This window comes from Thalassophryne amazonica, chromosome 5 (assembly GCF_902500255.1).
Source record: "Thalassophryne amazonica chromosome 5, fThaAma1.1, whole genome shotgun sequence".
NCBI lineage: Eukaryota > Metazoa > Chordata > Actinopteri > Batrachoidiformes > Batrachoididae > Thalassophryne > Thalassophryne amazonica.
Window position 1 is genome coordinate 19,067,302 of NC_047107.1, and position 21,866 is coordinate 19,089,167.

Consider the following 21,866-nt stretch of genomic DNA (forward strand, 5'->3'; position numbering starts at 1 on the left):
GAGGTACGGCCCGCGGTACGTCAGCCGACCGGGTAAAGCGGTCAATATTTTCATCGCAGCGTTTACAACAGCGTACACGCGTTTGACCTTGTACGGTTTTATGGAGGCTGTGGCAAATCCTGACAGGATTCTGTATTATGATACCGATAGCCTGATTTACGTTTGTAGGCGGGGTGAAACCCCGCTGCCTACCGGTATTATCTGGGGCAGCTCACCGACGAGTTGAACGGCGGACGTCATCACAGAGTTTGCAGCAGCGGGGCCTAAAGTTACGCATATAAATCGTACGAAGTAAAATGGTCATGCGTGTGAAGGGGATCACTCAAACCCACGAGAGCTGTCAGAAAATAAACTTTGACAGCGTCAAAGATCTGGTCGAGGGTTATATAAAAGACCCCGCCCTCGCTGCATCTATCAAAACACCACAGCAGGGAATTAAACGTCATAAAAGCAGTTTCAGTTTGACAAACGTGTCATTTCAAAAATTGTTCAGGGTGGTGTATGACAAGCGCCGTCTTTTAAAGGACGGGGAAACTGAACCGTTCGGATTTTGAAACATGTCTCACTTGGGAAATACGGTGGAGTTTGACCCCAGACTTTAGCCACCATTCTCCTGTCTCATCGTTGGACCGAGTGGTTTTTGGAAAGAGTGTGTTTGTGAAAACATTGCTGGAAAATTGTTGCCACGCTATGAGATATGTGCCTGACAACATTGTATGGCTGTATACGTCTGAACAACCTCTGTATTCTGAACTGAAGAATAAAAATATTAAATTTACTTGCGTCGCTAAGCAACCTGAGGAGGAGGAGGAGCTGGATGAGACTGTCACAGAGGTCCTGAAGAATATCCCCTCCAGAGAGCGTAGAAACGCTGAATATATTATGAGGAAATTGTCGATGGGTGATACGCGCTGGAGTCCGTCGGGGGAATTTATTTACAAGGGGAAAGCCGTGAGGGGGTCTCACGCCATAGATCTTATGAAACATCTCGGATCCTCGTTCAAGAAATCGAGCCCCCCTACAGGTTGGGCGAAGTTCCTCAATATTTTACAGGAGCGGAACATTCCGGTAGCGTGCGTATCAAAACCCCGCAAGCTTGCGAGCAGTTTTCAGAAGCTTAAAAAAGGATGGAGCAGCTCGCCAGAATGAAACCTTCTTTTAACCGATTCGCCGGCCAGGAAGAAACTTAAGAAAAAAAAAGACTTCCAACGCTGGGAAGGTTTCTCACTATAAAAGGAGGGTGTCGAATTAAAAACTGACTGGATATTATGATCAAGATTTTTAAAATACATCGCAGTCAGACCGTTTTTGTATATTGTTACTAATAAACACCGACTGAAACGCATCTCCGGCCTTCATCACTTTTATTCGCATATGGTTTAACACAACTTTCAGCACTTCTCTACTTAATAACAACCGATGCAAAAACACGAAAAACATTAAAGGTATATCGGGGTGCATTTTCTACACATCTGGAACATTTTTCACAAAAAAAAAAACCACACATAAAAAAATCAAAGGTCAAAGGTCAACGCTTCTTTCTAGGGTTAATAACGGGGGTTTAAAGCGTGCAAAATGCGATAAAACTTTAAAGGTATGATCGGGAGGCCGCTCTCACACATCCATCCCGTTTTCAGGTGAAAAAAACACACATAAAAAAATCAAAGGTCAAAGGTCAAGGCTTCTTTCTACCTTAATAACGGGGGTTTAAAGCTGTGCAAACGCGATAACAACTTTAAAGGTATGATCGGGAGGCCACTCTTCACACATCCATCCCATTTTCAGGCGAAAAAACACATAAAAATCAAAGGTCAAAGGTCAAGGCTTCTTCTATGCTTAATACGGGGGTTTAAAAGCATGCAAAACGCGATAAAACTTTAAAGGTATGATCGGGAGAGCATTTTCTACACATCCGAAGACATTTTTCACAAAAAACACACATAAAAAAATCAAAGGTCAAAGGTCAAGGCTTCTTTCTTCTATGCTTAATAACGGGGGTTTAAAGCGTGCAAACGCGATAAAAGTTTAAAGGTATGATCGGGAGGCCACTCTCACACATCCATCCCGTTTTCAGGCGAAAAAACCATAAAAAATCAAAGGTCAAAGGTCAAGGCTTCTTTCCTACGCTTAATAACGTGGGTTTAAAGCATGCAAACGCGATAAAACTTTAAAGGTATGATCGGGAGAGCGTTTTCTACACATCCGAAGCATTTTTTCACAAAAAAAACACATAACAAAATCAAAGGTCAAAGGTCAATGCTTCTTTCTACGCTTAATAACAGGGTATTAAATTCTGCAAACGCGATAAAACTTTAAAGGTATGATCGGGGGTTACATTTTCACAACGAAAAACATAAATAATAGGACGCCCGGGTAACACAAGCCGTGACATATTTAAACTCATGACAAGAGGCCCTGCTAGCTGGTTACAGGAGGTATTGCAGCTTTTTCTTAAGGCAATAACAATATCAGAAACCAAATCATCGTTCGCGATAGTATTTTCAGTGTATAAAGACACCACGTCCTGGTACGACTTCCCGGCGGCTCTGTTATACAGATAATACCCATTGTTTGTCCGCATACATCCGATAACTCGTGCTGAAGCTGTTGTTGTGATACAGAATGTTTTTAACATCTGGGAGATTCTCCAGAATATCGCAGGATTGCTTTAGGGTAGTATCAAAGTCTGGGCTGAGGCCGAACGAGTCAAAAAATGTTGGCTCGACCATTTTTTTCAACAGTGACGCTAACCAGTGTTCCCCCGGTAAATGTCTAGGGTGGGTGTTTACAATGAAATAGATGGGTGGGTCCGGCCTGATCCGGAATTAACTCTTCAGACGCGAAAACACCGGCGAACAGGTCTCCTATTAAGCCCCTCATAACAGCGTCCAATTCCAGGGCTGTGTTCACTCGCAAAAATTGCGAGTGAACGGCGAGTTGTTTCTTGGGCCTAAGCCCGTAATTTTGCTTCACCCTGAAACGGACAGCAAGGCTTTCCGGGATATTTAACCAGTGTGTGGGATAAGAAATTTCCGTCAGCGCCACATCCCAGTCACCCTCTAGATTCAGGTGTCGAGCCAAGTCCACCTGTACATGAATTGTGTTTGTTCGGGAATACTTTTTAGGCTGGCGTTTTGAAGCAGAGTCATATAAATCCATGTGTTCAGAGTGCCCGATCCATTCATCATATGTTCGGTGAAGATAGATGTTCTCATATTATACGGCCCATCAGCTGGTCCGCGGGAACCCAGAGTTAAATTTCTTCGGGCCAATTTTTTCCATCTGACAAATACAAATTCTTCCCCTTGGTAAACGTTCACGAATAATTTCTTGACCTGATACGGTCGTGGCTTTTGCTATTTTAACCTTCTTGCATTCTGGTTCATAGAATGAACCTTCAATGATCTCGCCGTCATATTCTTTCAATTTATAGTTTTATACATTCTGACAACCGTGAACAGTTCATCCGTAAAAACTTTGTTCATATTTTTTATCAAAAAACTCCCCCGGATCTTGGAGACCCTAGACTATATCTCCCGACCTTATATTTAAACTTCACAGGCCTCCTGCGTAGGTGGATGCCCCGTACAAATTTTGAAACACTCGATCTACGTTTCCGAGCGTTAACCTCATTCGGCCTCATCTTAATGCTTTATGATAACTCTCGTTATAAGCCGTGAGTAAAGACGGCAGGACGTCGATGTATCTTCGTGTGTTTTAGCAGTAAATATCTCCACATTCTCGTCTTTAGCATGCGATTAAACCTCTCGACAACCGAGGCTTTCAGATCACTGGCCGTGGCAAAATGTAGAATCCGGTGTTTTTTTCATTAAATCTTTGAACGTTTTTTGTTTAAAAAAACACTTTCCCAGCATCAGTCTGCAGCTTCAGAGGCACCCCGCTGTGCTTAAGAGCGAGGCAAAGGCCTGTGAGACTTCGCCGCCCTTGCTTCGATTTCAGGGCTCTGGCATAACGCTTTTTTTGAGAAGATATCGATAACGTCAGCAGGTACTTGTACTCGTCATTAAAATCTGATTAACCCCTGCATGTCGCATAAATCCGCCTGAAATTGGTTAAGCGGGTTTGTGACAAATACTCTATTTCTTGGAAAATGCGTCCTGGCAGGTTTGTGTAATGTGTATGCATCTTCCCCCGACAGGAAATCTCTGATATGCTTCATACGAATTTTAGATCCGAGTTGATCGCGCAGAGCCCTCCGTAAACGCTCCGGTCCTCCAAAACTCCCCGGATTTGCCGGACTATAATACATAACCCTCATTAAATCCTCATCACCCATCTTTTAGGCAGATCTCTTCAGAATGATGAAGCGGATAGTCCTTTTCATTTTTATATGTTTTAGCGAAATAAAAATATTAATCTTTTGTTTTAAATAGGCGCTCTTGGAAACATTAAATTGAACTCTGATTCAGTACCGCGGAGAGCGCTCACAGATGAGCGCGGGCCTTTAATACAGCCGCTCTTGAGACTTAAATTGAACTCTGATTCAGCACCGCGGAGAGCGCTCACAGATCAGCCTCGACCTTTTAATAAGAACCGTGTTAAAAACCACGCATAAATTCATACGAGAACCTTTTTTTCCACCAAAACCTCGTTTGTATGACTCTGTCTTGCAATATGAAGCGCCTTGGGGCAAACTGTTTGTTGTGATTTGGCGCTATATAAATTTGATTTGAAAACATTTCACCCTTTTTTCAACATTATTGGAAAGAACACTGACCGTCTAAGTTTAAGAATATATGCTTTATTACATTCATTAAAGTCACACACAGAGAAAAAAAACAATTGTTCATGTTTATTAAACACAACATACGTGGAGGAAAAAAAAGTATACGTTCATGTTTATTAAACACAACATACGTGGAGGAAAAAAAAGTATACGTTCATGTTTATTAAACACAACATACGTGGAGGAAAAAAGTATATGTTCACGTACAAAACTGGAAAACTCTGAGTAATACATCTCCCCCGCATTTACGGTTTATTTCAGTATTCAGACTGTAAAAGTGTAGGAACAATCTCCCTCTTGGCCAGTTCCAGCTGTTTCACCCGGCACGCCATCACATCCACAAACAGAGTGTATAATGTAAGCAGGTGCAGCGGATTACACCGTGTAAAATCGTCGGTGGTCAAAACAGAGATTTTCAGTAATAACGTTGTACAGAGATTTTTCAGATGAATGGAGAGCCCGCGTTGTAGATATGTTCTGGTCCAGACTTCGGTCCTGTGACGACATCTGATAACGTCGAAGGACCCTCTCCATAACGCATGAAGGCGGGGTTGTCTGGGGTCTCCAGCCCTGCGAATGACGGCCCGCTCCAGCTTATACGAGAGTCCACGTATAATATAAACTTCCGCAGGCTTTGAAAGAGACTCATCACACAATTACCCATGACTGTAAACAATATAATGATGATATTAAAAAAAATAAAAAAAATGCAGGTTTTTTTTCAGTCGTCGGGGTTATAGTGGCTACCATCCCCTCCAGGTCCGAGATCGGTGTCTTCACCGAAACGTGTACAGTTCGTTGATCTTTGCTTCAAAATTATCAGTGTATTTCAGCTCAGTGAGGATGTTTTCTACCGCCCCCTGGACCCTCGCCGTCGATGGTTTGAGGAAGCGCTGGGCTAGGAGTTTTACCACAGCCGGAATGAAGGTCGGTCTCCAGAGTCTCACCATTAATCTCTCAAAATGTTCGGTAAAGAAATATTCATTAACGGGTCCAGGCACTCGTGCTGGCGCTGGCCTGGGGTGATCGATCTCACACCCGTAACAGAGTTTTTGTCTGTAACTTTTGATCACAGCCAAAAGTAAGTGGGCCACGCCGACTTTCACCATTTTCAGGAATTTCTCTGACAGGGAACACGTCTGGCTGGTCTGATGCTAAGATGTGGCGTATTTCTCAGCCCGCTCGAGGTCTTGTACCTCCCCCGGACTCGCGGCCGTCCGTGATCAGCGGGAAGAGAGCCCACCGCCTCCCGGGCTAGAAAGCGCGTGAGAAGGATGGATCTCGCCCCAGACCGGTTCGAGCTGAACTCCCCACAGGGTCTCGTACCCGCCGCGGGTCTGTGAAGCCTTCTGACGCCGGTCCTGGTTCACGACCGGCTCGGCGGATCTCGTCCAGGCCTGCCCCGGGGATGGCGGGTCCTCTTCCACAGGCGAGTGGCACAGTCCACAAGTGATGTCATCGGCCGGTGCGATGGGGGAGGTTGAGGAGCTCATGCTGGTACCGTCGTCCGATCTTAAATGAGATGTGGTCCGCTGGTTTTTTTTATAAAAATCCCCGTGCATGCGGGGGAGGAGCTATGGCAAACGACCCCGTCATCAGGAAATCGGATGTAATAAAACATTCAAGCTTCAACCAAAGATTCAAGCTTCTCTACTATGTTATAAAAGACCATCCGGCATGACACCCCCGCTGCGCAGGTCACACACAACACACCACACACACATGCACACACACCCCCAGACAGACACACACGCACACAGCTAGCGTCTGCAACAGGTATTACAGCCGTGGGGTCATGTTTCTGTGAGGAACTCTATGCGTGGGTATTTGACCGTCTTGCTGCAAAGACTTACAGCCATTACAGCCGAGAGACAGTTATTTTTAACCCTTCTTTAATTTAAGAATTAAAAAACAGAAAAGGAGACGCATTAATTTAAGAATTAAAAAATATTAAAGGGGTATTATAATATTCGTGTTTAATCACTAAATTGAAGAAAACCTCCCATAATTGTGCAAAAGATACGGTATTTTTTAATCCTTCTTTAATTGAGGCATTAAAAACCATAAAAGGACGCGCTTTAATTTAAGAATTAAAAAATATTAAAGGGGTATTAAATATTAGACACTGATTTATGTTTAATTATTTCAGAATTAGTTAATTCTTTAATACATTAAAAAGATCTAGGTATTTTTTTAATCGTTCTTTAATTCATGAAATAAAATGACATTAAAATATTAGACCCGGGTGGGAGGGGAAGTAGGGTTTGGAGGCGGAGCTTGGGGCAGGGTTAGGGGAGGTGCTAGGGGCGGGGTTAGGGGTGGTGCTTGGGGCAGGGTTAGGGGAGGAGCAAGGGGCAGAGCTTGGGGGTGGGGCTAGGGGAGGAGCCAGGGGCGGGGCTAGGGGAGGAGCCAGTGGTGGGGTTAGGGGATTAGCCAGGGGTGGGGCTTGGAGGCGGGGCTAGGGTAGGGGTTAGGGGCGTGGTTGGGGCGGGGCTTAGGGGGGCGGGACATAGTGACATAGTCGATTCTGATTGGCTGTGATGTCATAAGGGGGCGGGGCTTAGTGACGTAGTCGATTCTGATTGCCTGACAGGGCCATAAATCAGTTTTTGACATAAGGTCGCTCAGTTTACTCTCTCTCTCATCCTAACAGCTCTTTATGGCTCCAGATGGCTTACAGTGTAGTGGATTTGTTTTTTGTGTGAGAAGAATTAGCAGCGTCAATTAACTCCTTCAAATCATCGTCCACCAGCAAAACAAACGCCGCTATGTTTAGCTAAACACCGCCCCTGGTAGTGTGAGCGCACATTGTGGTCGGGTGTGCAATAGTATGTTTCACATACCACCAAAATTGCACACTAAAAAAACCTACTGCATGGTCAATGAAACACAACGGCAAATGGTACGATGTACCATGTCACATGACATACAACCCACCAATCAAATGACAAGGATCCACTCAGCCATTATATAAAATTCAATAAACACCAGTAAGCTATATATATATATATATATATATATATATATATATATATAAAGATTGTGAAAACTCTTCATGGACTTTGGAAAAGCAGAGTTAAATATTTGGGGTAATTCTGAGTTCTGTGTGGGTGTGAAACCTGAGGACAGCACTGCAAAGTGAGGCCAAAATACCCAAGTTTTCTTTGTGTGAGCTGGTTCAACAGATCCAAAGGTCGCTGTCACACTTATTTGGTACCACAGCAGTGATTACCAGCATTTTTTTTTTAACCTGGCTTTCTGCTTCAAGCTTTGTGTGTGTTCCCATAAAACAGGGTGTTGAATGCATCATTTGGCTTTTTTTTCCACAAAAATGGACCAGTCAGGTGTTGCATATTTCACCCAGGGGAACAGGTTATTAGGGAGAGGAATAAAAGACATCCTTACACCTACGCACAATGCTTTTTCTCCAAATTAAGCAAAAGAGGAATGCTGGTTAAAATATGCTGATCATATCAATTTGTAGATATTTGTCTATAATTTTTCCTTTCAATGCCTTCCACATTCAGAGCTCTTAAACTTAAAACCTGATGCAGCAGATTTCAAAGTTACATAGAAATGACTTCCATTTAGGTCTGACTCTTGCATATTGAAGGACAATTAGAAATCAGTTTAGCTTGGGCAAAATCAGAGTGAAATTAATTTTATTATCCGAACTCCCCCTGATTGAAAAACAGCTCTCTGCATTTCAACAAAATCTCATTCCACAGAAGCCCTTACCACGTACACCATTACCATATAAACAGCAAACGTTCAATTCTGTAATCAGTTTACCAATAACTTTTACAGTCAATTTAAGCAGAAAGTCAAAAAATAATCAGACTCACACTTTTCTTTCTTGATAGTGTCACTAAATGCCTCCCATTTTCATGACATAGTCAAGTTTCAGTGACTACTTTTTACCCTAATCCTAACCCTAACCATAACTGTAACCCCGATGGCACTCCACGTCACCCCAAATTTCGTGATAACATCATGAAATAACTTTGTGACATCATCATGAAAATGTAACACATTTCATGGTGGTATCACAAACTAACAGATTAAATCACTTTTTGCTATCATGAACTAGGACTCAGATTGTGTTACAGATTACTTGTCATGATCTGGACTTGTTATATCATGCTTTGTCTGTTTTGTTTTGTTTAGTTTAGTTTTGCTTGTTGTTTCACTGTGTGATTTCTCTTGCTGGGTGTTTCCTGCTTGGGCTTTGTCTGTCCCTATCTCTCTTGTCTGTCTCTCTTGGTGCTTGGTGGTGGGCATCACACTCTGTCTGGGCCACACTCTGTTCTGGAAATTGCCACACACCTGTTTCTAATCTGTAGCTCATCACCTGGGTGTATTTAAGATCCACTGGTCGCAGATCATTGTGCCTTGTGCCTTTGCTTCCAGCTCTGTGTTCTAGTATGTCTCCAAGTCCTGCTACCACGTTGTGTTTCGAGCACCTGCCTGTTTGTACCAACCACGCCTTATGCCTGATGTTTTGGACCTGTTTGCTCATCTTTGACTGCCTTGCTGTGTACCGGACCCCACTGAATCCTTCAGTAAACGTTTTGACTAACCAGAGCTACTGTGTTGAGCCACGCTCAGTGGCTCATGCAGCCATTATGAACACACACACACACACACACACACACACACACACACACACACACACACACACACACACACACACACACACACACACACACACACACACACACACACACACATACACACACAGGTGAGTGATCAGCGGGGCACACTTGTGCATGTGCCTCTGGACACCTTTGCTGAAAGTTTGCTGGCAGTGGGCCAAGCAGTCACATCATGCGTCAGACGCAGCCTTTCCAGCGAACTTTCATTTGTTTTTCTTTTTTGCTTACTTCAGGAGCACAACGCACCGCTGTACACTGTGATGTCGGTTAGAGTAACACATGGGATTTTATTTTTGTGTGGTCATTTGCAGCACACGGAGAGAGGGAGAGAGGCTTTTCACCACAGGCTGTTTTGGATCCTGTGCACTCTGCGCTGTTCTGGTTCCATGCTGGAGGTGAGTTTTATGTTTAATAATGTTGTCATGGCCTGGCAGTACAGTTCAATGTCACATCTCCTACAGTTTAGATGGTGATCAGGTAATAATATGTTATTATAGCGTGAGATCCATTCAGCTCTGTGCCTGACGTGCGCTATGATGCATTACTGTGCATGAGACCATGGAGAGGCACAGCAGCACACAATGCTTTCGGTTTGATTGCGCACTATTCATACTCACTGTACATGATGAATGTGTGCCACATACATGTTATTACATATCAACATTTCCTTTGCTCTTTGCTGTGACCGGTTGATGTCAGAGCTCAATCAACCGTGATCAGATTGTTTCAGATGCTGTTTTGATGCCGTCAAAATATGTAGACCGCGATCAGATGAAGCAAAAACTGCACATAGACCACTGTCAGATGTCTGTTCCAGTTCGATGGCGCCAAAAGTGTTTTGAACATGTGCACCAGCCGAGCGAATGGGACCAAATATGTAGATTGCTCATAGACTGCCACCTGTAGGTCTTCAGACCGCACCACGATATTTCCCGATTGTGGCCGGATCGGACGCCATTCGGCCTCAATCGACGTATGTGTGATGAGGGTATAAACTAGAAAATATAAAATTTTCACTTTTTGAAACAACTGGCAAAAATATAGAATTTTTTTGCAATATGCAAATTTTTACATCTGCCAAGGACATAATCAAATCAACAGCATTAATTTATTTATTTGTCTGTCTGTCTAACTTTTAGCAGGATTATGTCAGAACTACTCCACGGATTTGGACAAAATTTTCACCGCAGATAGATATTAGGCCATGGACGACTCCATTAAAATTTGGAGGTGGTTCAGATTCATATTCTGGGTCAAGATCTCACTTTATATCTGCTTTGAAGGATTACATCAAAATTACTTCACGGATTCTCACCAAATTTGCACCACATATAGATATTATGGCATAGAAGAGTCCACTGAATTTTGGAGGCAATCCGTATTGGCAGACGTCAGAAATTTCTGATTGCTCTTGTTTGAGGTGCACCTCTACTTTATGTTTCACCTCCATGTATAAGAAAAATGTAATTCTGTAAGAAGTACTTTAAGACTAGTCAACTATTGCTGCAACAAATTATTAATGGATAAAAAACAAACCAACATTTGTTTTTGTTTTTTTTTAATTTACCACCCCCTTGGCTGAATATGGTGGAAGATAGAAACCGAATGATCTGCACAGCCACAGTGCTCCAATACAAAAAAGACTTTATTTAACAAAACATAAATGTAATGTTTCATCACCCAAAACGTTACATTTATGTTTTGTTAAATAAAGTCTTTTTTGTATTGGAGCGCTGTGGCTGTGCAGATCATTCGGTTTCTATCGTTGGTATATTTTTCTTGGTCCTGCACACCTTTTTACGTGTTTTGTATTTGTGTGTCTTCATTGCATCACATGACTTGAATATGGTGGAAGAACACAACAAGCTCTGTCCTCATGGAGGTGCAGTGATTACTAACTGAACAAACATTACAAAGGAGGAGAGGCACACCTGTGATTGGTCACGTCAGCTCAGGTCTGAGCTTGTGCCTAGTATCACTGCATCTGTCACGCTACAGAAGTGCCATGGACTTTGGTGGGAAACTACCCAGGAAAATGCATGGCATGGCATAAAGAAAATTGTTTATATTTTTGTAAAAAATCAGATTTTTCCTGAAAACAGATGTTTGTTTCTGTTGCACTTCATCCAGTAGTTCCCATTGTGCAGAATTGGTACCTTTAGGTATTGAAATAATGGGGAAATAATTTAAATTACAAGGCTGACATTATTTTGATTTATGAGGAAAACAAATGAAACAAAAAGTGCCAATGCTGCAAGGCTACCACAGCTCATGTTAGCTCAGGGCATGACCACTACAGTGTGAGAACATTTGATTTAGACAAAAAAAAATAAAATAAAATAAATAAATAAAAGTGATAGTGGTGTTTCCTCACAAAAGTAAATATTTCAATATTTAATTAATGTGATTCTTCTGTTCTGTCACCACAGTGACTTAAACTTTAACACTTTGGAAATCAGCATTAATGAAGTAAATCAGCTTAATTTAAGCTTAACTCCATACTTGCTGCGTTCCATTGACCTGAGCTTAATTTCTGACCTTTGATCGTAGCTGGATTCCTTCCTGCGGCAGTGGAGCGTGACCACACGGTGGCCTTCACTCCGCACATCCTGGCTTACTATCCACTGAGTGGGATTGCTGGGCCGAGCTCCCAGAAATGTTATTCCTTCTTTCAACTTCACCCTGTGGAGAGACAAAGACATTTTCAGAGAGCTGATGAGGCAAACTCCCTCCAACACATGGAGCTTTAGAAGAACCTTAATTTAGGCAGCCATTGGAGGTACCTGCTGATCCGTGTGAAGCAGCTGGGGCAAACAAAAAACCATTTTTTTTTTGGTCACTGTGAGTTTCCCAGATGGTGCACTGCAGGAGCTTCAAAAGATGCCCCAGCTGTTTACTTGATTTTAATCATCTTTTTTGTTTTCTCAGGAGAATCGTGTGCTTTATATACTTGCTTGTGTAGTACACCTGTCCACTGTAAATAATCAAAACACCACACACACACACACACAACCTGAGACATGAATCTTTTTAGCATAAAGGTCTATACCGCATCACAGTATTGTTGAGTACCTGTATAAGATGTTTGGTATGCATACCCATAATCCCATCCCACTGTGTCTCATAACGCAGTGGCAAAACAAGACCAGCACATTCGAGGTGAGTTTGAGATACATTTTTCCACTTTATTTTCTTTCAAAGTCTATGCACATCATCTGGCTGTGTTTGTGTGAATTCGATAGCTTAAAACAGAGAACAGCAGCACATCCACAGTGTTAAAAACACTAATGCTTTGCTTTTTTTTCAAATGCATACAAAGTCTCTTTCTGAAGATGGCACGAGATAAAAGCATGGATAAAACCTTCTTACATGTCAATCAGGTAGGGCTTTACATATAAAAATACAAGTTCTCCATTCTTCCTGCTCAGAATGAGCAGGCCAGGGGCACAGCCAGAGAGAAAGAGGACAGAATAGTCTCATCCCCACACCCTTTAGAGGAAATTTTTTAGGGTCCCTTCACACAGAGTAGGAATAAATACAAATCAGGGTGAACCACAGTGGAACAGCTCGTATGAGCGAACTTGAGGTGGGTGATACCGGGAATTTTGGTAATGATCCGATACCAAGTAAATACAGGCCCAGTATCGCTGATATTGATACCGATACCGATACTTTTCATATTTAAGCTTCATAGATCCAAAGGATCCAAAAGACCTAGGATAGAATTTTGCCAAACATTGTACGTGACAACAAAATACTTTATTATCACAATCAACATTTTTGTTTAAAAAATTATCACTAAACACAACTTAAAACAAAATCTCCTGAGGTAGAGAGCTGACAAACCACAATACAAGGGTGCACTGCTCCGTGTTGTGTGACACAGCGCAGCACTGCTCTTACAGACAGAGAGTAGACTTTGATGAATCTGCGTGCGCAGCAGTAAGTGCATGCGGGAGAGAAAAAAAGCTTGAGTATCTATCTTTTTACACAAGGATTGTTCAATATCAATACCAGCGTTGGTATCGATATTAGCAATATTAGGATCGATCCGCCCACCTCTAGAGCGAACCATGAAAACATCCAGCCGACAGGCAGGCATGAACAAACCCGCTGCGATGGTTTCGTGAATGTGACGTTGTCATGCACGAGTGTGCATGAAACCGTCACAGTGGGAACACAGTGCGAGATGTTGGTAAGGTTAGACCTTACTTGTGTGAAGTGCCTTGAGGCAACTTTGTTGTGATTTGGTGCTATATAAATTAAATAAATTGAAATTCAGCAGCTGGAGCATGTGTAACCACATAGCACAGCTGCTGTGAAAAAAAAAAATAAATAAATAAAATGCCACCCACAGGATTCGAACCTGCAATTTACAAAAGCTCTGATTGCCAGCCAGAAACTTTACCACTGCGCTATCACTGCTGGCTTGTAAATGGTGCGGGAAAATGCCTGAAATCAACAAGGACATGGACGAGGTGCACTGTGTTGGCCGCTGCAGCCCGGTGCAAACGCAAAAGATGTTTTATGTATTGCCACGTGAGGACAGCAGGCAGAGAAACCCGCCTCATGGAGGAACGTTGTAAGTCCATGTCCTTCAAAACACTGTATGTGTTCTCCAGCTGAGACGTCCAGGAGCACAAATCACAACAGCAGCGGCTGTGGACGGACTCGCCCCTCTGTCTGTTCAGAGTTGTGCCACTCCCTGTGTTATGTGGTCATTCATTTTCATTATTTGTTATATAATTGCGTATTGTCGTAATTATTTATATAACTGTCCTAGCACTGCGCTGTCATTCAGCTGTCAGTGTGCTGCGATCAGCTAACAGGCCCCTCCCCGTGCTGTGTGTGATCAGACCTGGCTGTCTGGCCCCCATGTGATCAGATCTGTACATATAGTATATATAAGCATTTTATGCAAGTGTGCACAAGTGCGAGACATATGCACCACATGTGTGTTGCTTTTTGCAACGCCATACTCATGGAGGCACGTTGACAAATTTCACTGCCAGTTTGAAAGTGATCATCTGATGACTGTTTTCATGCTAATTGTGCAAATGGCCACATATTTTCTAAGTGCCATGCAAGCAGTGTTAGATGTTCGTGTGTATCACCTGGAATTTGGCTGACACCTGCCGCGAGAGGGATTGAATGTGGTCTCACAGAGCACAGCCGCTGGTCTGTGCAAATAGTTGTATCAACAGGTGTATGAGGCATTGGATGCAGCTCTGATTTTACACGTATTGCATATGATTCCTGCTTCATGCACAATTTGACCACATTTGTACTATGTGTGAAGGGGCCCTTACACATATCACTTCTACTACTACGGCTAGTACAATCACATGAATGTATCAAAATTGTGATACCTATCTAGTAGCAGACATCCAATGATACGTATTGTACTGAGTTTTGAGAAATGATATAGACCTCTATATAGAACTAATCATCCTTCTATGTTTAAAAAAGTCATATGACATAGCAGTGCAACATGCACATTTCAGCAACCATGTACAGTATATGATCGGCTAGGTTGGGATGGTGCTTGTATTTGTACAAAACCATCATAGTACAGACATTACAGTTCTGTGAAGGCACTCATAAGGCAAATACAAGGTATAAAAATGCAATGTAGAGTTGGGTTTCACACATGCAAGTTCTTTTAAGATACCTCTAAGTCGGTCAGAACCAAAGATTATATTAATCATCTTCTGTCAGTGGTTAAAATTTAAGGACCCAAGCTCAATCCAACCCAAAGTCTCAAGCACAAAGTCCATTTGGGGCATGTCCAACTCCACTTTTCTCTTTACATGGCACAAAATCTGTGTAACATAGGGGATAGGATGCCAAGTACTTGTCTTTACTCAAATGTATACATATCACAATGTATGTCTGCTGTGAACCCAACTATGTAAGGTGTGCATGTACATTTTGCCAACAAATAATAAGAAACCCTACACTTCACTTTAGACCAGGTTTTCAATAGTCTGCAGCACAAGAGCTTTCTACTTCTTCACAATACCAGTGCATTGCACCAGACCATTTCCTTTAACAACCCCAATTCCAATAAAGTTGGGACGTTGTGTAAAATGTAAATAAAAACAGAATACAATGATTTGCAAATCCTCTTCAACCTATATTCAATTGAATACACCACAAAGACAAGATATTTAATATTCAAGCTGATAATCTTTATTCGTTATATGCAAATATTTGCTCATTTTGAAATGGATGCCTGCAACATGTTTCAAAAAAGTTGGGACAGTGGTATGTTTACCACTGTGTTACATCACCATTCCTTCTAACAACACTCAATAAGCATTTGGGAACCAAGGACACTAATTGTTGAAGCTTTGTAGGTGAAATTCTTTCCCATTCTTGCTTCATGTACAACTTCAGTTGTCCAACAGTCCGGGGTCTCTGTTGTCGTGTTTTGGCGTTCATAATGCACCACACATTTTCAATGGGTGACAGGTACTAGACTGGCCTGCTTGCAGTCCAGTCTAATACCTACACTCTTTTACTACAAAGCCACGCTGTTGTAACATGTGCAGAATGTGGCTTGGCATTGTCTTTCAAATAAGCCGGGACGTCCCTGAAAAAGACGTTGCTTGGATGGCAGCATTTGTTGCTCCAAAACCTGGATGTACCTTTCAGCATTGATGGTGCCATCACAGATGTGTAAATTGCCCATGTCATGGGCACTAACACACCCCCATACCATCACAGATGCTGGCTTTTGAACTTAGTGCTGGTAACAATCTGAATGGTCTTTTTCCTCTTTTTTCCAGAGGACATGGCGTCCATGATTTCCAATTTCTAATACAGTACTGCCTGAATTTTCTGATTATATTATGGACTGTAGATGATGGAATCCCTAAATTCCTTGAGTATTGAGAAACATTGTTCTTAAACTGTTGGACTATTTTTTCATGCAGTTGTTCACAAAGTGGTGATCCTCACCCCATCTTTGTGAATGGCTGAGCCTTTTGGAGATGCTCCTTTTATACCCAGTCATGACACACAATTAGTGTCCTCAGTACCCAAACATTTATTGATTGAGTGTTGTTCGAAGGAAAGTTGGTGTAACACGGTGGTAAACATATCACTGTCCCAGCTTCTTTGAAACGTGTTGCAGGCATCCATTTCAAAATGAGCAAATATTTGCAGAAAACAATAAGGTTCATCAGTTTGAACATTAATTATATCGTGTCATATATCTGTCTTTGTGGTATATTAATCAGCCGAATATAGGTTGAAGAGGATTTGGAAATCATTGTATTCTGTTTTTATTTACATTTTACACAACGTCCAAACTTCATTGGAATTGGGGTTGTAAGTCCAGCACTTTCATGGAACACAAGTAAATGACATCGACGCTGGGCACAAAAATGACAATTGCACGAGCTGTACACAAGCAATGACACTTTATACCCAATTAAAGATTGGGCCCAATGCCACATGAACACATACTAAAGCCAGAAGCACGATGACCCTGAAAACATTCTCCAACATACACCTCTGTTCAGTGATTTGATGACTCCATAAGCTTTTCTGAGATGTCTCTTGACATTATAGGCCACGCTGCTACAAACAACAAACACACCCAAGATTTTATATAGCCAAGTGAGCCTTTAGCAATCCAAGGGGGTTAAATGGGTCAAGCTAAAGGTTAACTGGAGCTCCAGTCACAAAGAGAAAGCATTCAATGGATACAATTTTCTGAGAGATATGATCTACACCTAAACATATATATAGTATAAGCCTCTTGATATGCCACACCACCTCTGTGAATGGACTGTCCTGTTCACTGACACAGATTTTAACAAATCAATGGTAACAATTTGAGGAAAATGTTTTGTGGATCATGGGAATTTTGTCACATGCAGACTGAGACGTTATGCTCAGATGAGGAGCTGTGAGTTTTTTAACTTGCAGCACAAAGCAGCTGGAACAAGATGATCCATTCACAGCAGAGACTCTAACCATCAGGCGCAGCCGTGTAATGGATTACAACTGTTGCTGACCGTACCGGTTGCAGATCAGTACAGCAGAGACTCAAACCATCATGGACTTTTCTTCAGCCAGGACAACAAATGAAATTGTTTTCATTTTAATTTTGATGTTTTCATCAAAATGAAGATGATCTCACTGAAACAGACAGGTAAGACTATATTACTGACTCCTTGTGTGAATGGTTTTAATATTAAATAATAACGTGTTACGCTACTAACATACAGTACATTAGCTGTATTCAAGAAGGAAGCAATATTTATTTTTAAAATAGCTGATATTTTCAGTCCCTCATGACATTTTTCAGATTTGAATGTACCTTTTTCTCATTAAAAAAAAAACCATAAATAAAAAAATCCATCACTTTTCTTCTGATGTCACGGATAGTAAATCTTTTTTTAACGAGTTGATTAGACCAAAGAGCTGGCAAAAAAAAGTATCATCTCCACCGGGATGTCGAAATCGCCTGCATTATTTATTTATTTTTAGGGAATAACCCTGTTGTCTTTGATGATTTGTGGACGTTCATGCTGGTTATACAATCACAAACTGAGCTTTCCTGGTAAAAAGGAGTTTTACCGCCGATGCGTTAGCCCCACAAGTGTAGTGTCACCAAGCAACACACAAGGCTGTGGCTTGCCAGTGTGTCGGCTCCTCCCTCAACACATGTGGTGTGCGGGGGGGCACACTTGCATAACATGCTAATATTTATGTGCAAAAAAGATCACATGGAAACCAGCTAGCCACGTCTGTGCACACACAGCACAGCAAGGCGCCTTTCAGGTGATCGCTGGCGAGCCCCTCACTGACAGCTGTAAATGATGGCTCAGTGCACATGATGTGTCAAATTGAAAACACAGAGAGCACAGCCAGGTCAGGTATATAAATAATTACTACAATAACTACATGCACAATTACATAACAAGTAACTAAAATGACAAATCACAGAACACAGAAACAGAGAGTGACACTTTGTTCTGTGGGCTGAACGAACAGGTGGGTGTGTCTGCACACAGCAGCAGCTGTTGTGATCTCTGGACCCACCTGTCACAGCTGGAGAACACATACCGTGTTTTGAAGGACATGACATTATAACTATACACCATGTAGCACGTGCATGTGCTTACTGTCCTCACGTGGAATTACATAATTCCACGTGATTATTAATCATTTGTTGTGTGGGCCGCTGAAGAGGAGGTACTGCTGGCCCACCACCAGAGGGCGCCCTGCCTGAAGTGCGGGCTTCAGGCACGAGAGGGCGCAGCCACCTCGCAGGAGCAGCCGGGAGTGACAGCAATCAATCATCACCACCTCATCACCAGCTGTCACTCATCACCATCCACAATAAAAGCCGGGCAGCAGCTCCACCTCCCTGCCGAGAAATCGTCTACCTACAAGGTAAACTCTCAGCCGTAAGTCAATATTACAACATATACGTGTTATTCTTGAGATTGTTTGCAGGCGTACGTAGAGTTTATCCGCAGCTGGAGGCTGAGTCGGTGGAACTGTGGAGGAGACGACGGATTTCGCTCCTCACCGGATAAGTAACTCACACAGACGCTGCATATAATTGTGATCAGGAGGTGAAGGTGTTGTTTCCCACCTACCGACAGGAGAGGACGTTTGCTGACTGTGTTACTGGGTGTGCACACACCCACGCCTAACTGTTTCTGCTTCTTGCCAGCAGTACCAGGTCTGACAGCTGGAGACGGTGGCCACCTGGGGACTCAGGACTTGGCCGCTTCGGTGTACTGCAGACCCGTTGGCAGTGGAAATCGTGTGGGACCCGACGTTTCTCTGGACAGACGTCTTCTATCCTCGAGCCTGCCCACACGTCACCTTTATACATTGACTGATTTCAAATTCTGTAATTGTCTGTATTTCGTTGTGCACATTCACAACAGTAAAGTTGTTATCTTTTGGCTCATTCCATTGTCCGTTCATTTACGCCCCCTGTTGTGGGTCCGTGCCGAGTATGCAGTCGACTTCTGCATTGCGGCTGCGAGAGCCGGCAGGAATGCTGCTGCACTCTGCGCCGCCTTTGTAAACGGACTGTCTCTGGTCCTAAAGGAGCATCTGGTGGCTAAGGACGAGCCGCGGGATTTAGATGGGCTTATCGACCTGGTTATACGATTAGACAATCGGTTAGAAGAACGCCGTCGGGAGTGAGATGAAGGACGTCGCCAGGCACGTGCCATCCCTCTCCCTTCCGGGTCCAAAAAGGTTCCGCCCTCCCCACGCTCCACAGCCGCAGCGCTCCGTGTGGCAACAGCTACCCCTGCTGACGTTGCAAGGGAAATGAGCAGGGCCAAAATGAGATCAGATGACAGAATGAGGAGGCTGGCCCGCGGGGAGTGTTTTCTCTGCAGCTCAAAAGAGCACATACAGAAAAACTGCCCCAAACGGCCAAAATGACAACACTCGCCTTTAGAGACTGGGCTAAGGGTGGGTCAAGAAATTCACGTGGGACACACACGCATTTCAGCACGTCTCCCGGTCACGATCCTGAGTGGGGATCTAACCCTTCAAGCCCCAGCACTGGTGGACACGGGGTCAGAAGGGAATTTGCTGGACAGCAGATGGGCAAGGGAAGTGGGGCTCCCTCTAGTGGCGCTTTCTTCACCATTGAGGATGCGGGCACTAGATGGCACCCTTCTTCCTTTAATCACACACAAGACACAACCAGTAACTCTGGTGGTGTCTGGGAATCTTCGGGAGGAGATTGAGTTTACATAACTCCTTCTACCTCCCGCGTAATTTTGGGCTTCCCATGGATGATTAAACACAATCCCCGGATTGATTAGCCGTCTGGGGTTGTGGCTCAGTGGAGCGAAACCTGCCACCGGGAGTGTTTAGGATCCTCGGTTCCTCCCGGTTTGACTGCTAACGAGGAGGTTAAAGTCCCTCCCAATCTGACGGCGGTGCCTGCGGAGTACCACAATCTTGCTGACATCTTCAGCAAAGATCTGGCACTCTCTCTTCCCCCGCACCGGCCGTACGATTGTGCCATTGATTTTATCCCGGGCGTTGAGTACCCGTCCAGCAGGCTGTACAACCTCTCACGTCCTGAGCGTGAATCAATGGAGACCTACATCCGGGACTCGTTAGCTGCCGGGCTGATCCGGAACTCCACCTCCCCGATGGGTGCTGGTTTCTTTTTTGTGGGCAAGAAAGACAGCGGACTCCGTCCATGCATTGATTACAGAGGGCTGAACGAGATTACGGTTCGCAACTGATACCCGCTGCCCCTGTTAGATTCAGTGTTCACGCCCCTGCATGGAGCCAAAATCTTTACGAAACTGGATGTTAGGAATGCTTATCACCTGGTTCGGATCCGGAAGGGAGATGAATGGAAGACGGCATTTAACACCCCGTTAGGTCACTTTAAGTATCTGGTCATGCCGTTTGGCCTCACTAACGCCCCCGCGACGTTCCAAGCCTTGGTAAATGATGTCTTGCGGGACTTCCTGCACCGATTCGTCTTTGTATACCTGGACGATATCCTCATCTTTTCCGCAGATCCTGAGACTCATGTTAAGCATGTACGTCAGGTCCTGCAGCGGTTGTTGGAGAACCGGCTGTTTGTGAAGGGCGAGAAGTGCAAGTTCCACCGCACTTCTTTGTCCTTCCTGGGGTTCATAATCTCCTCCAACTCCGTCGCCCCTGATCCGGCCAAGGTTGCGGCGGTTAGAGATTGGCCCCAACCAACAAGCCGTAGGACGCTGCAACAATTCCTCGGCTTTGCAAATTTCTACAGGAGGTTCATTAAGGGCTACAGTCAGGTGGTTAGTCCCCTGACAGCCCTGACCTCCTCTAAGGTCCCCTTCACCTGGTCGGATCGGTGCGAGGCCGCGTTTAGGGAGTTGAAACGCTGGTTTTCGACTGCACCAGTTCTGGTGCAGCCCGATCCTAGCCACCAGTTTATAGTTGAAGTGGATGCCTCTGACTCGGGGATAGGAGCCGTGCTATCCCAGAGCAGGGAGTCTGATAAGGTCCTCCACCCCTGTGCCTATTTCTCCCGCAGGTTGACCCCGGCAGAAAGGAACTATGACGTCGGCAATCGGGAATTCCTAGTGGTGAAAGAGGCTCTTGAGGAGTGGAGACACCTGTTGGAAGGAGCTGCGGTACCATTTACGGTTTTCATGGACCATCAGAACCTGGAGTACATCCGGACCGCCAAGCGGCTGAACCCCAGGCAAGCCCGCTGGTCACTGTTCTTCGGGCGTTTTGACTTCAGATCACCTACCGCCCCGGGACCAAGAATCAACGATCTGACACCTTGTCCCGGGTACACGAAGAGGAAGTCAAAACCGAGCTGTCAGATCCACCTGAAACCATCAACCCCGAGTCCACTATCGTGGCCACCCCCACCTGGGACGTGGAGAAGACCGTCCTGGAGGCCCTGGCATGGAACCCGGACCCGGGGACCGGCCCTAAGAACAAACTCTACG

The 21,866-nt window shown here is 43.9% G+C and overlaps 1 protein-coding gene across 1 annotated transcript in view; it reads right to left on the reverse strand.

Moving 5' to 3' along the window:
* Positions 1-21,866, reverse strand: part of si:dkeyp-14d3.1 (transmembrane protein 132C) — an 807,657-nt gene that overhangs the window by 448,218 nt on the left and 337,573 nt on the right. Inside the window, exon 2 of the mRNA XM_034169759.1 lies at positions 11,941-12,084. Within this exon, the coding sequence (XP_034025650.1) occupies positions 11,941-12,084 (144 nt within the window). The remainder of the gene's footprint in view (positions 1-11,940; positions 12,085-21,866) is intronic.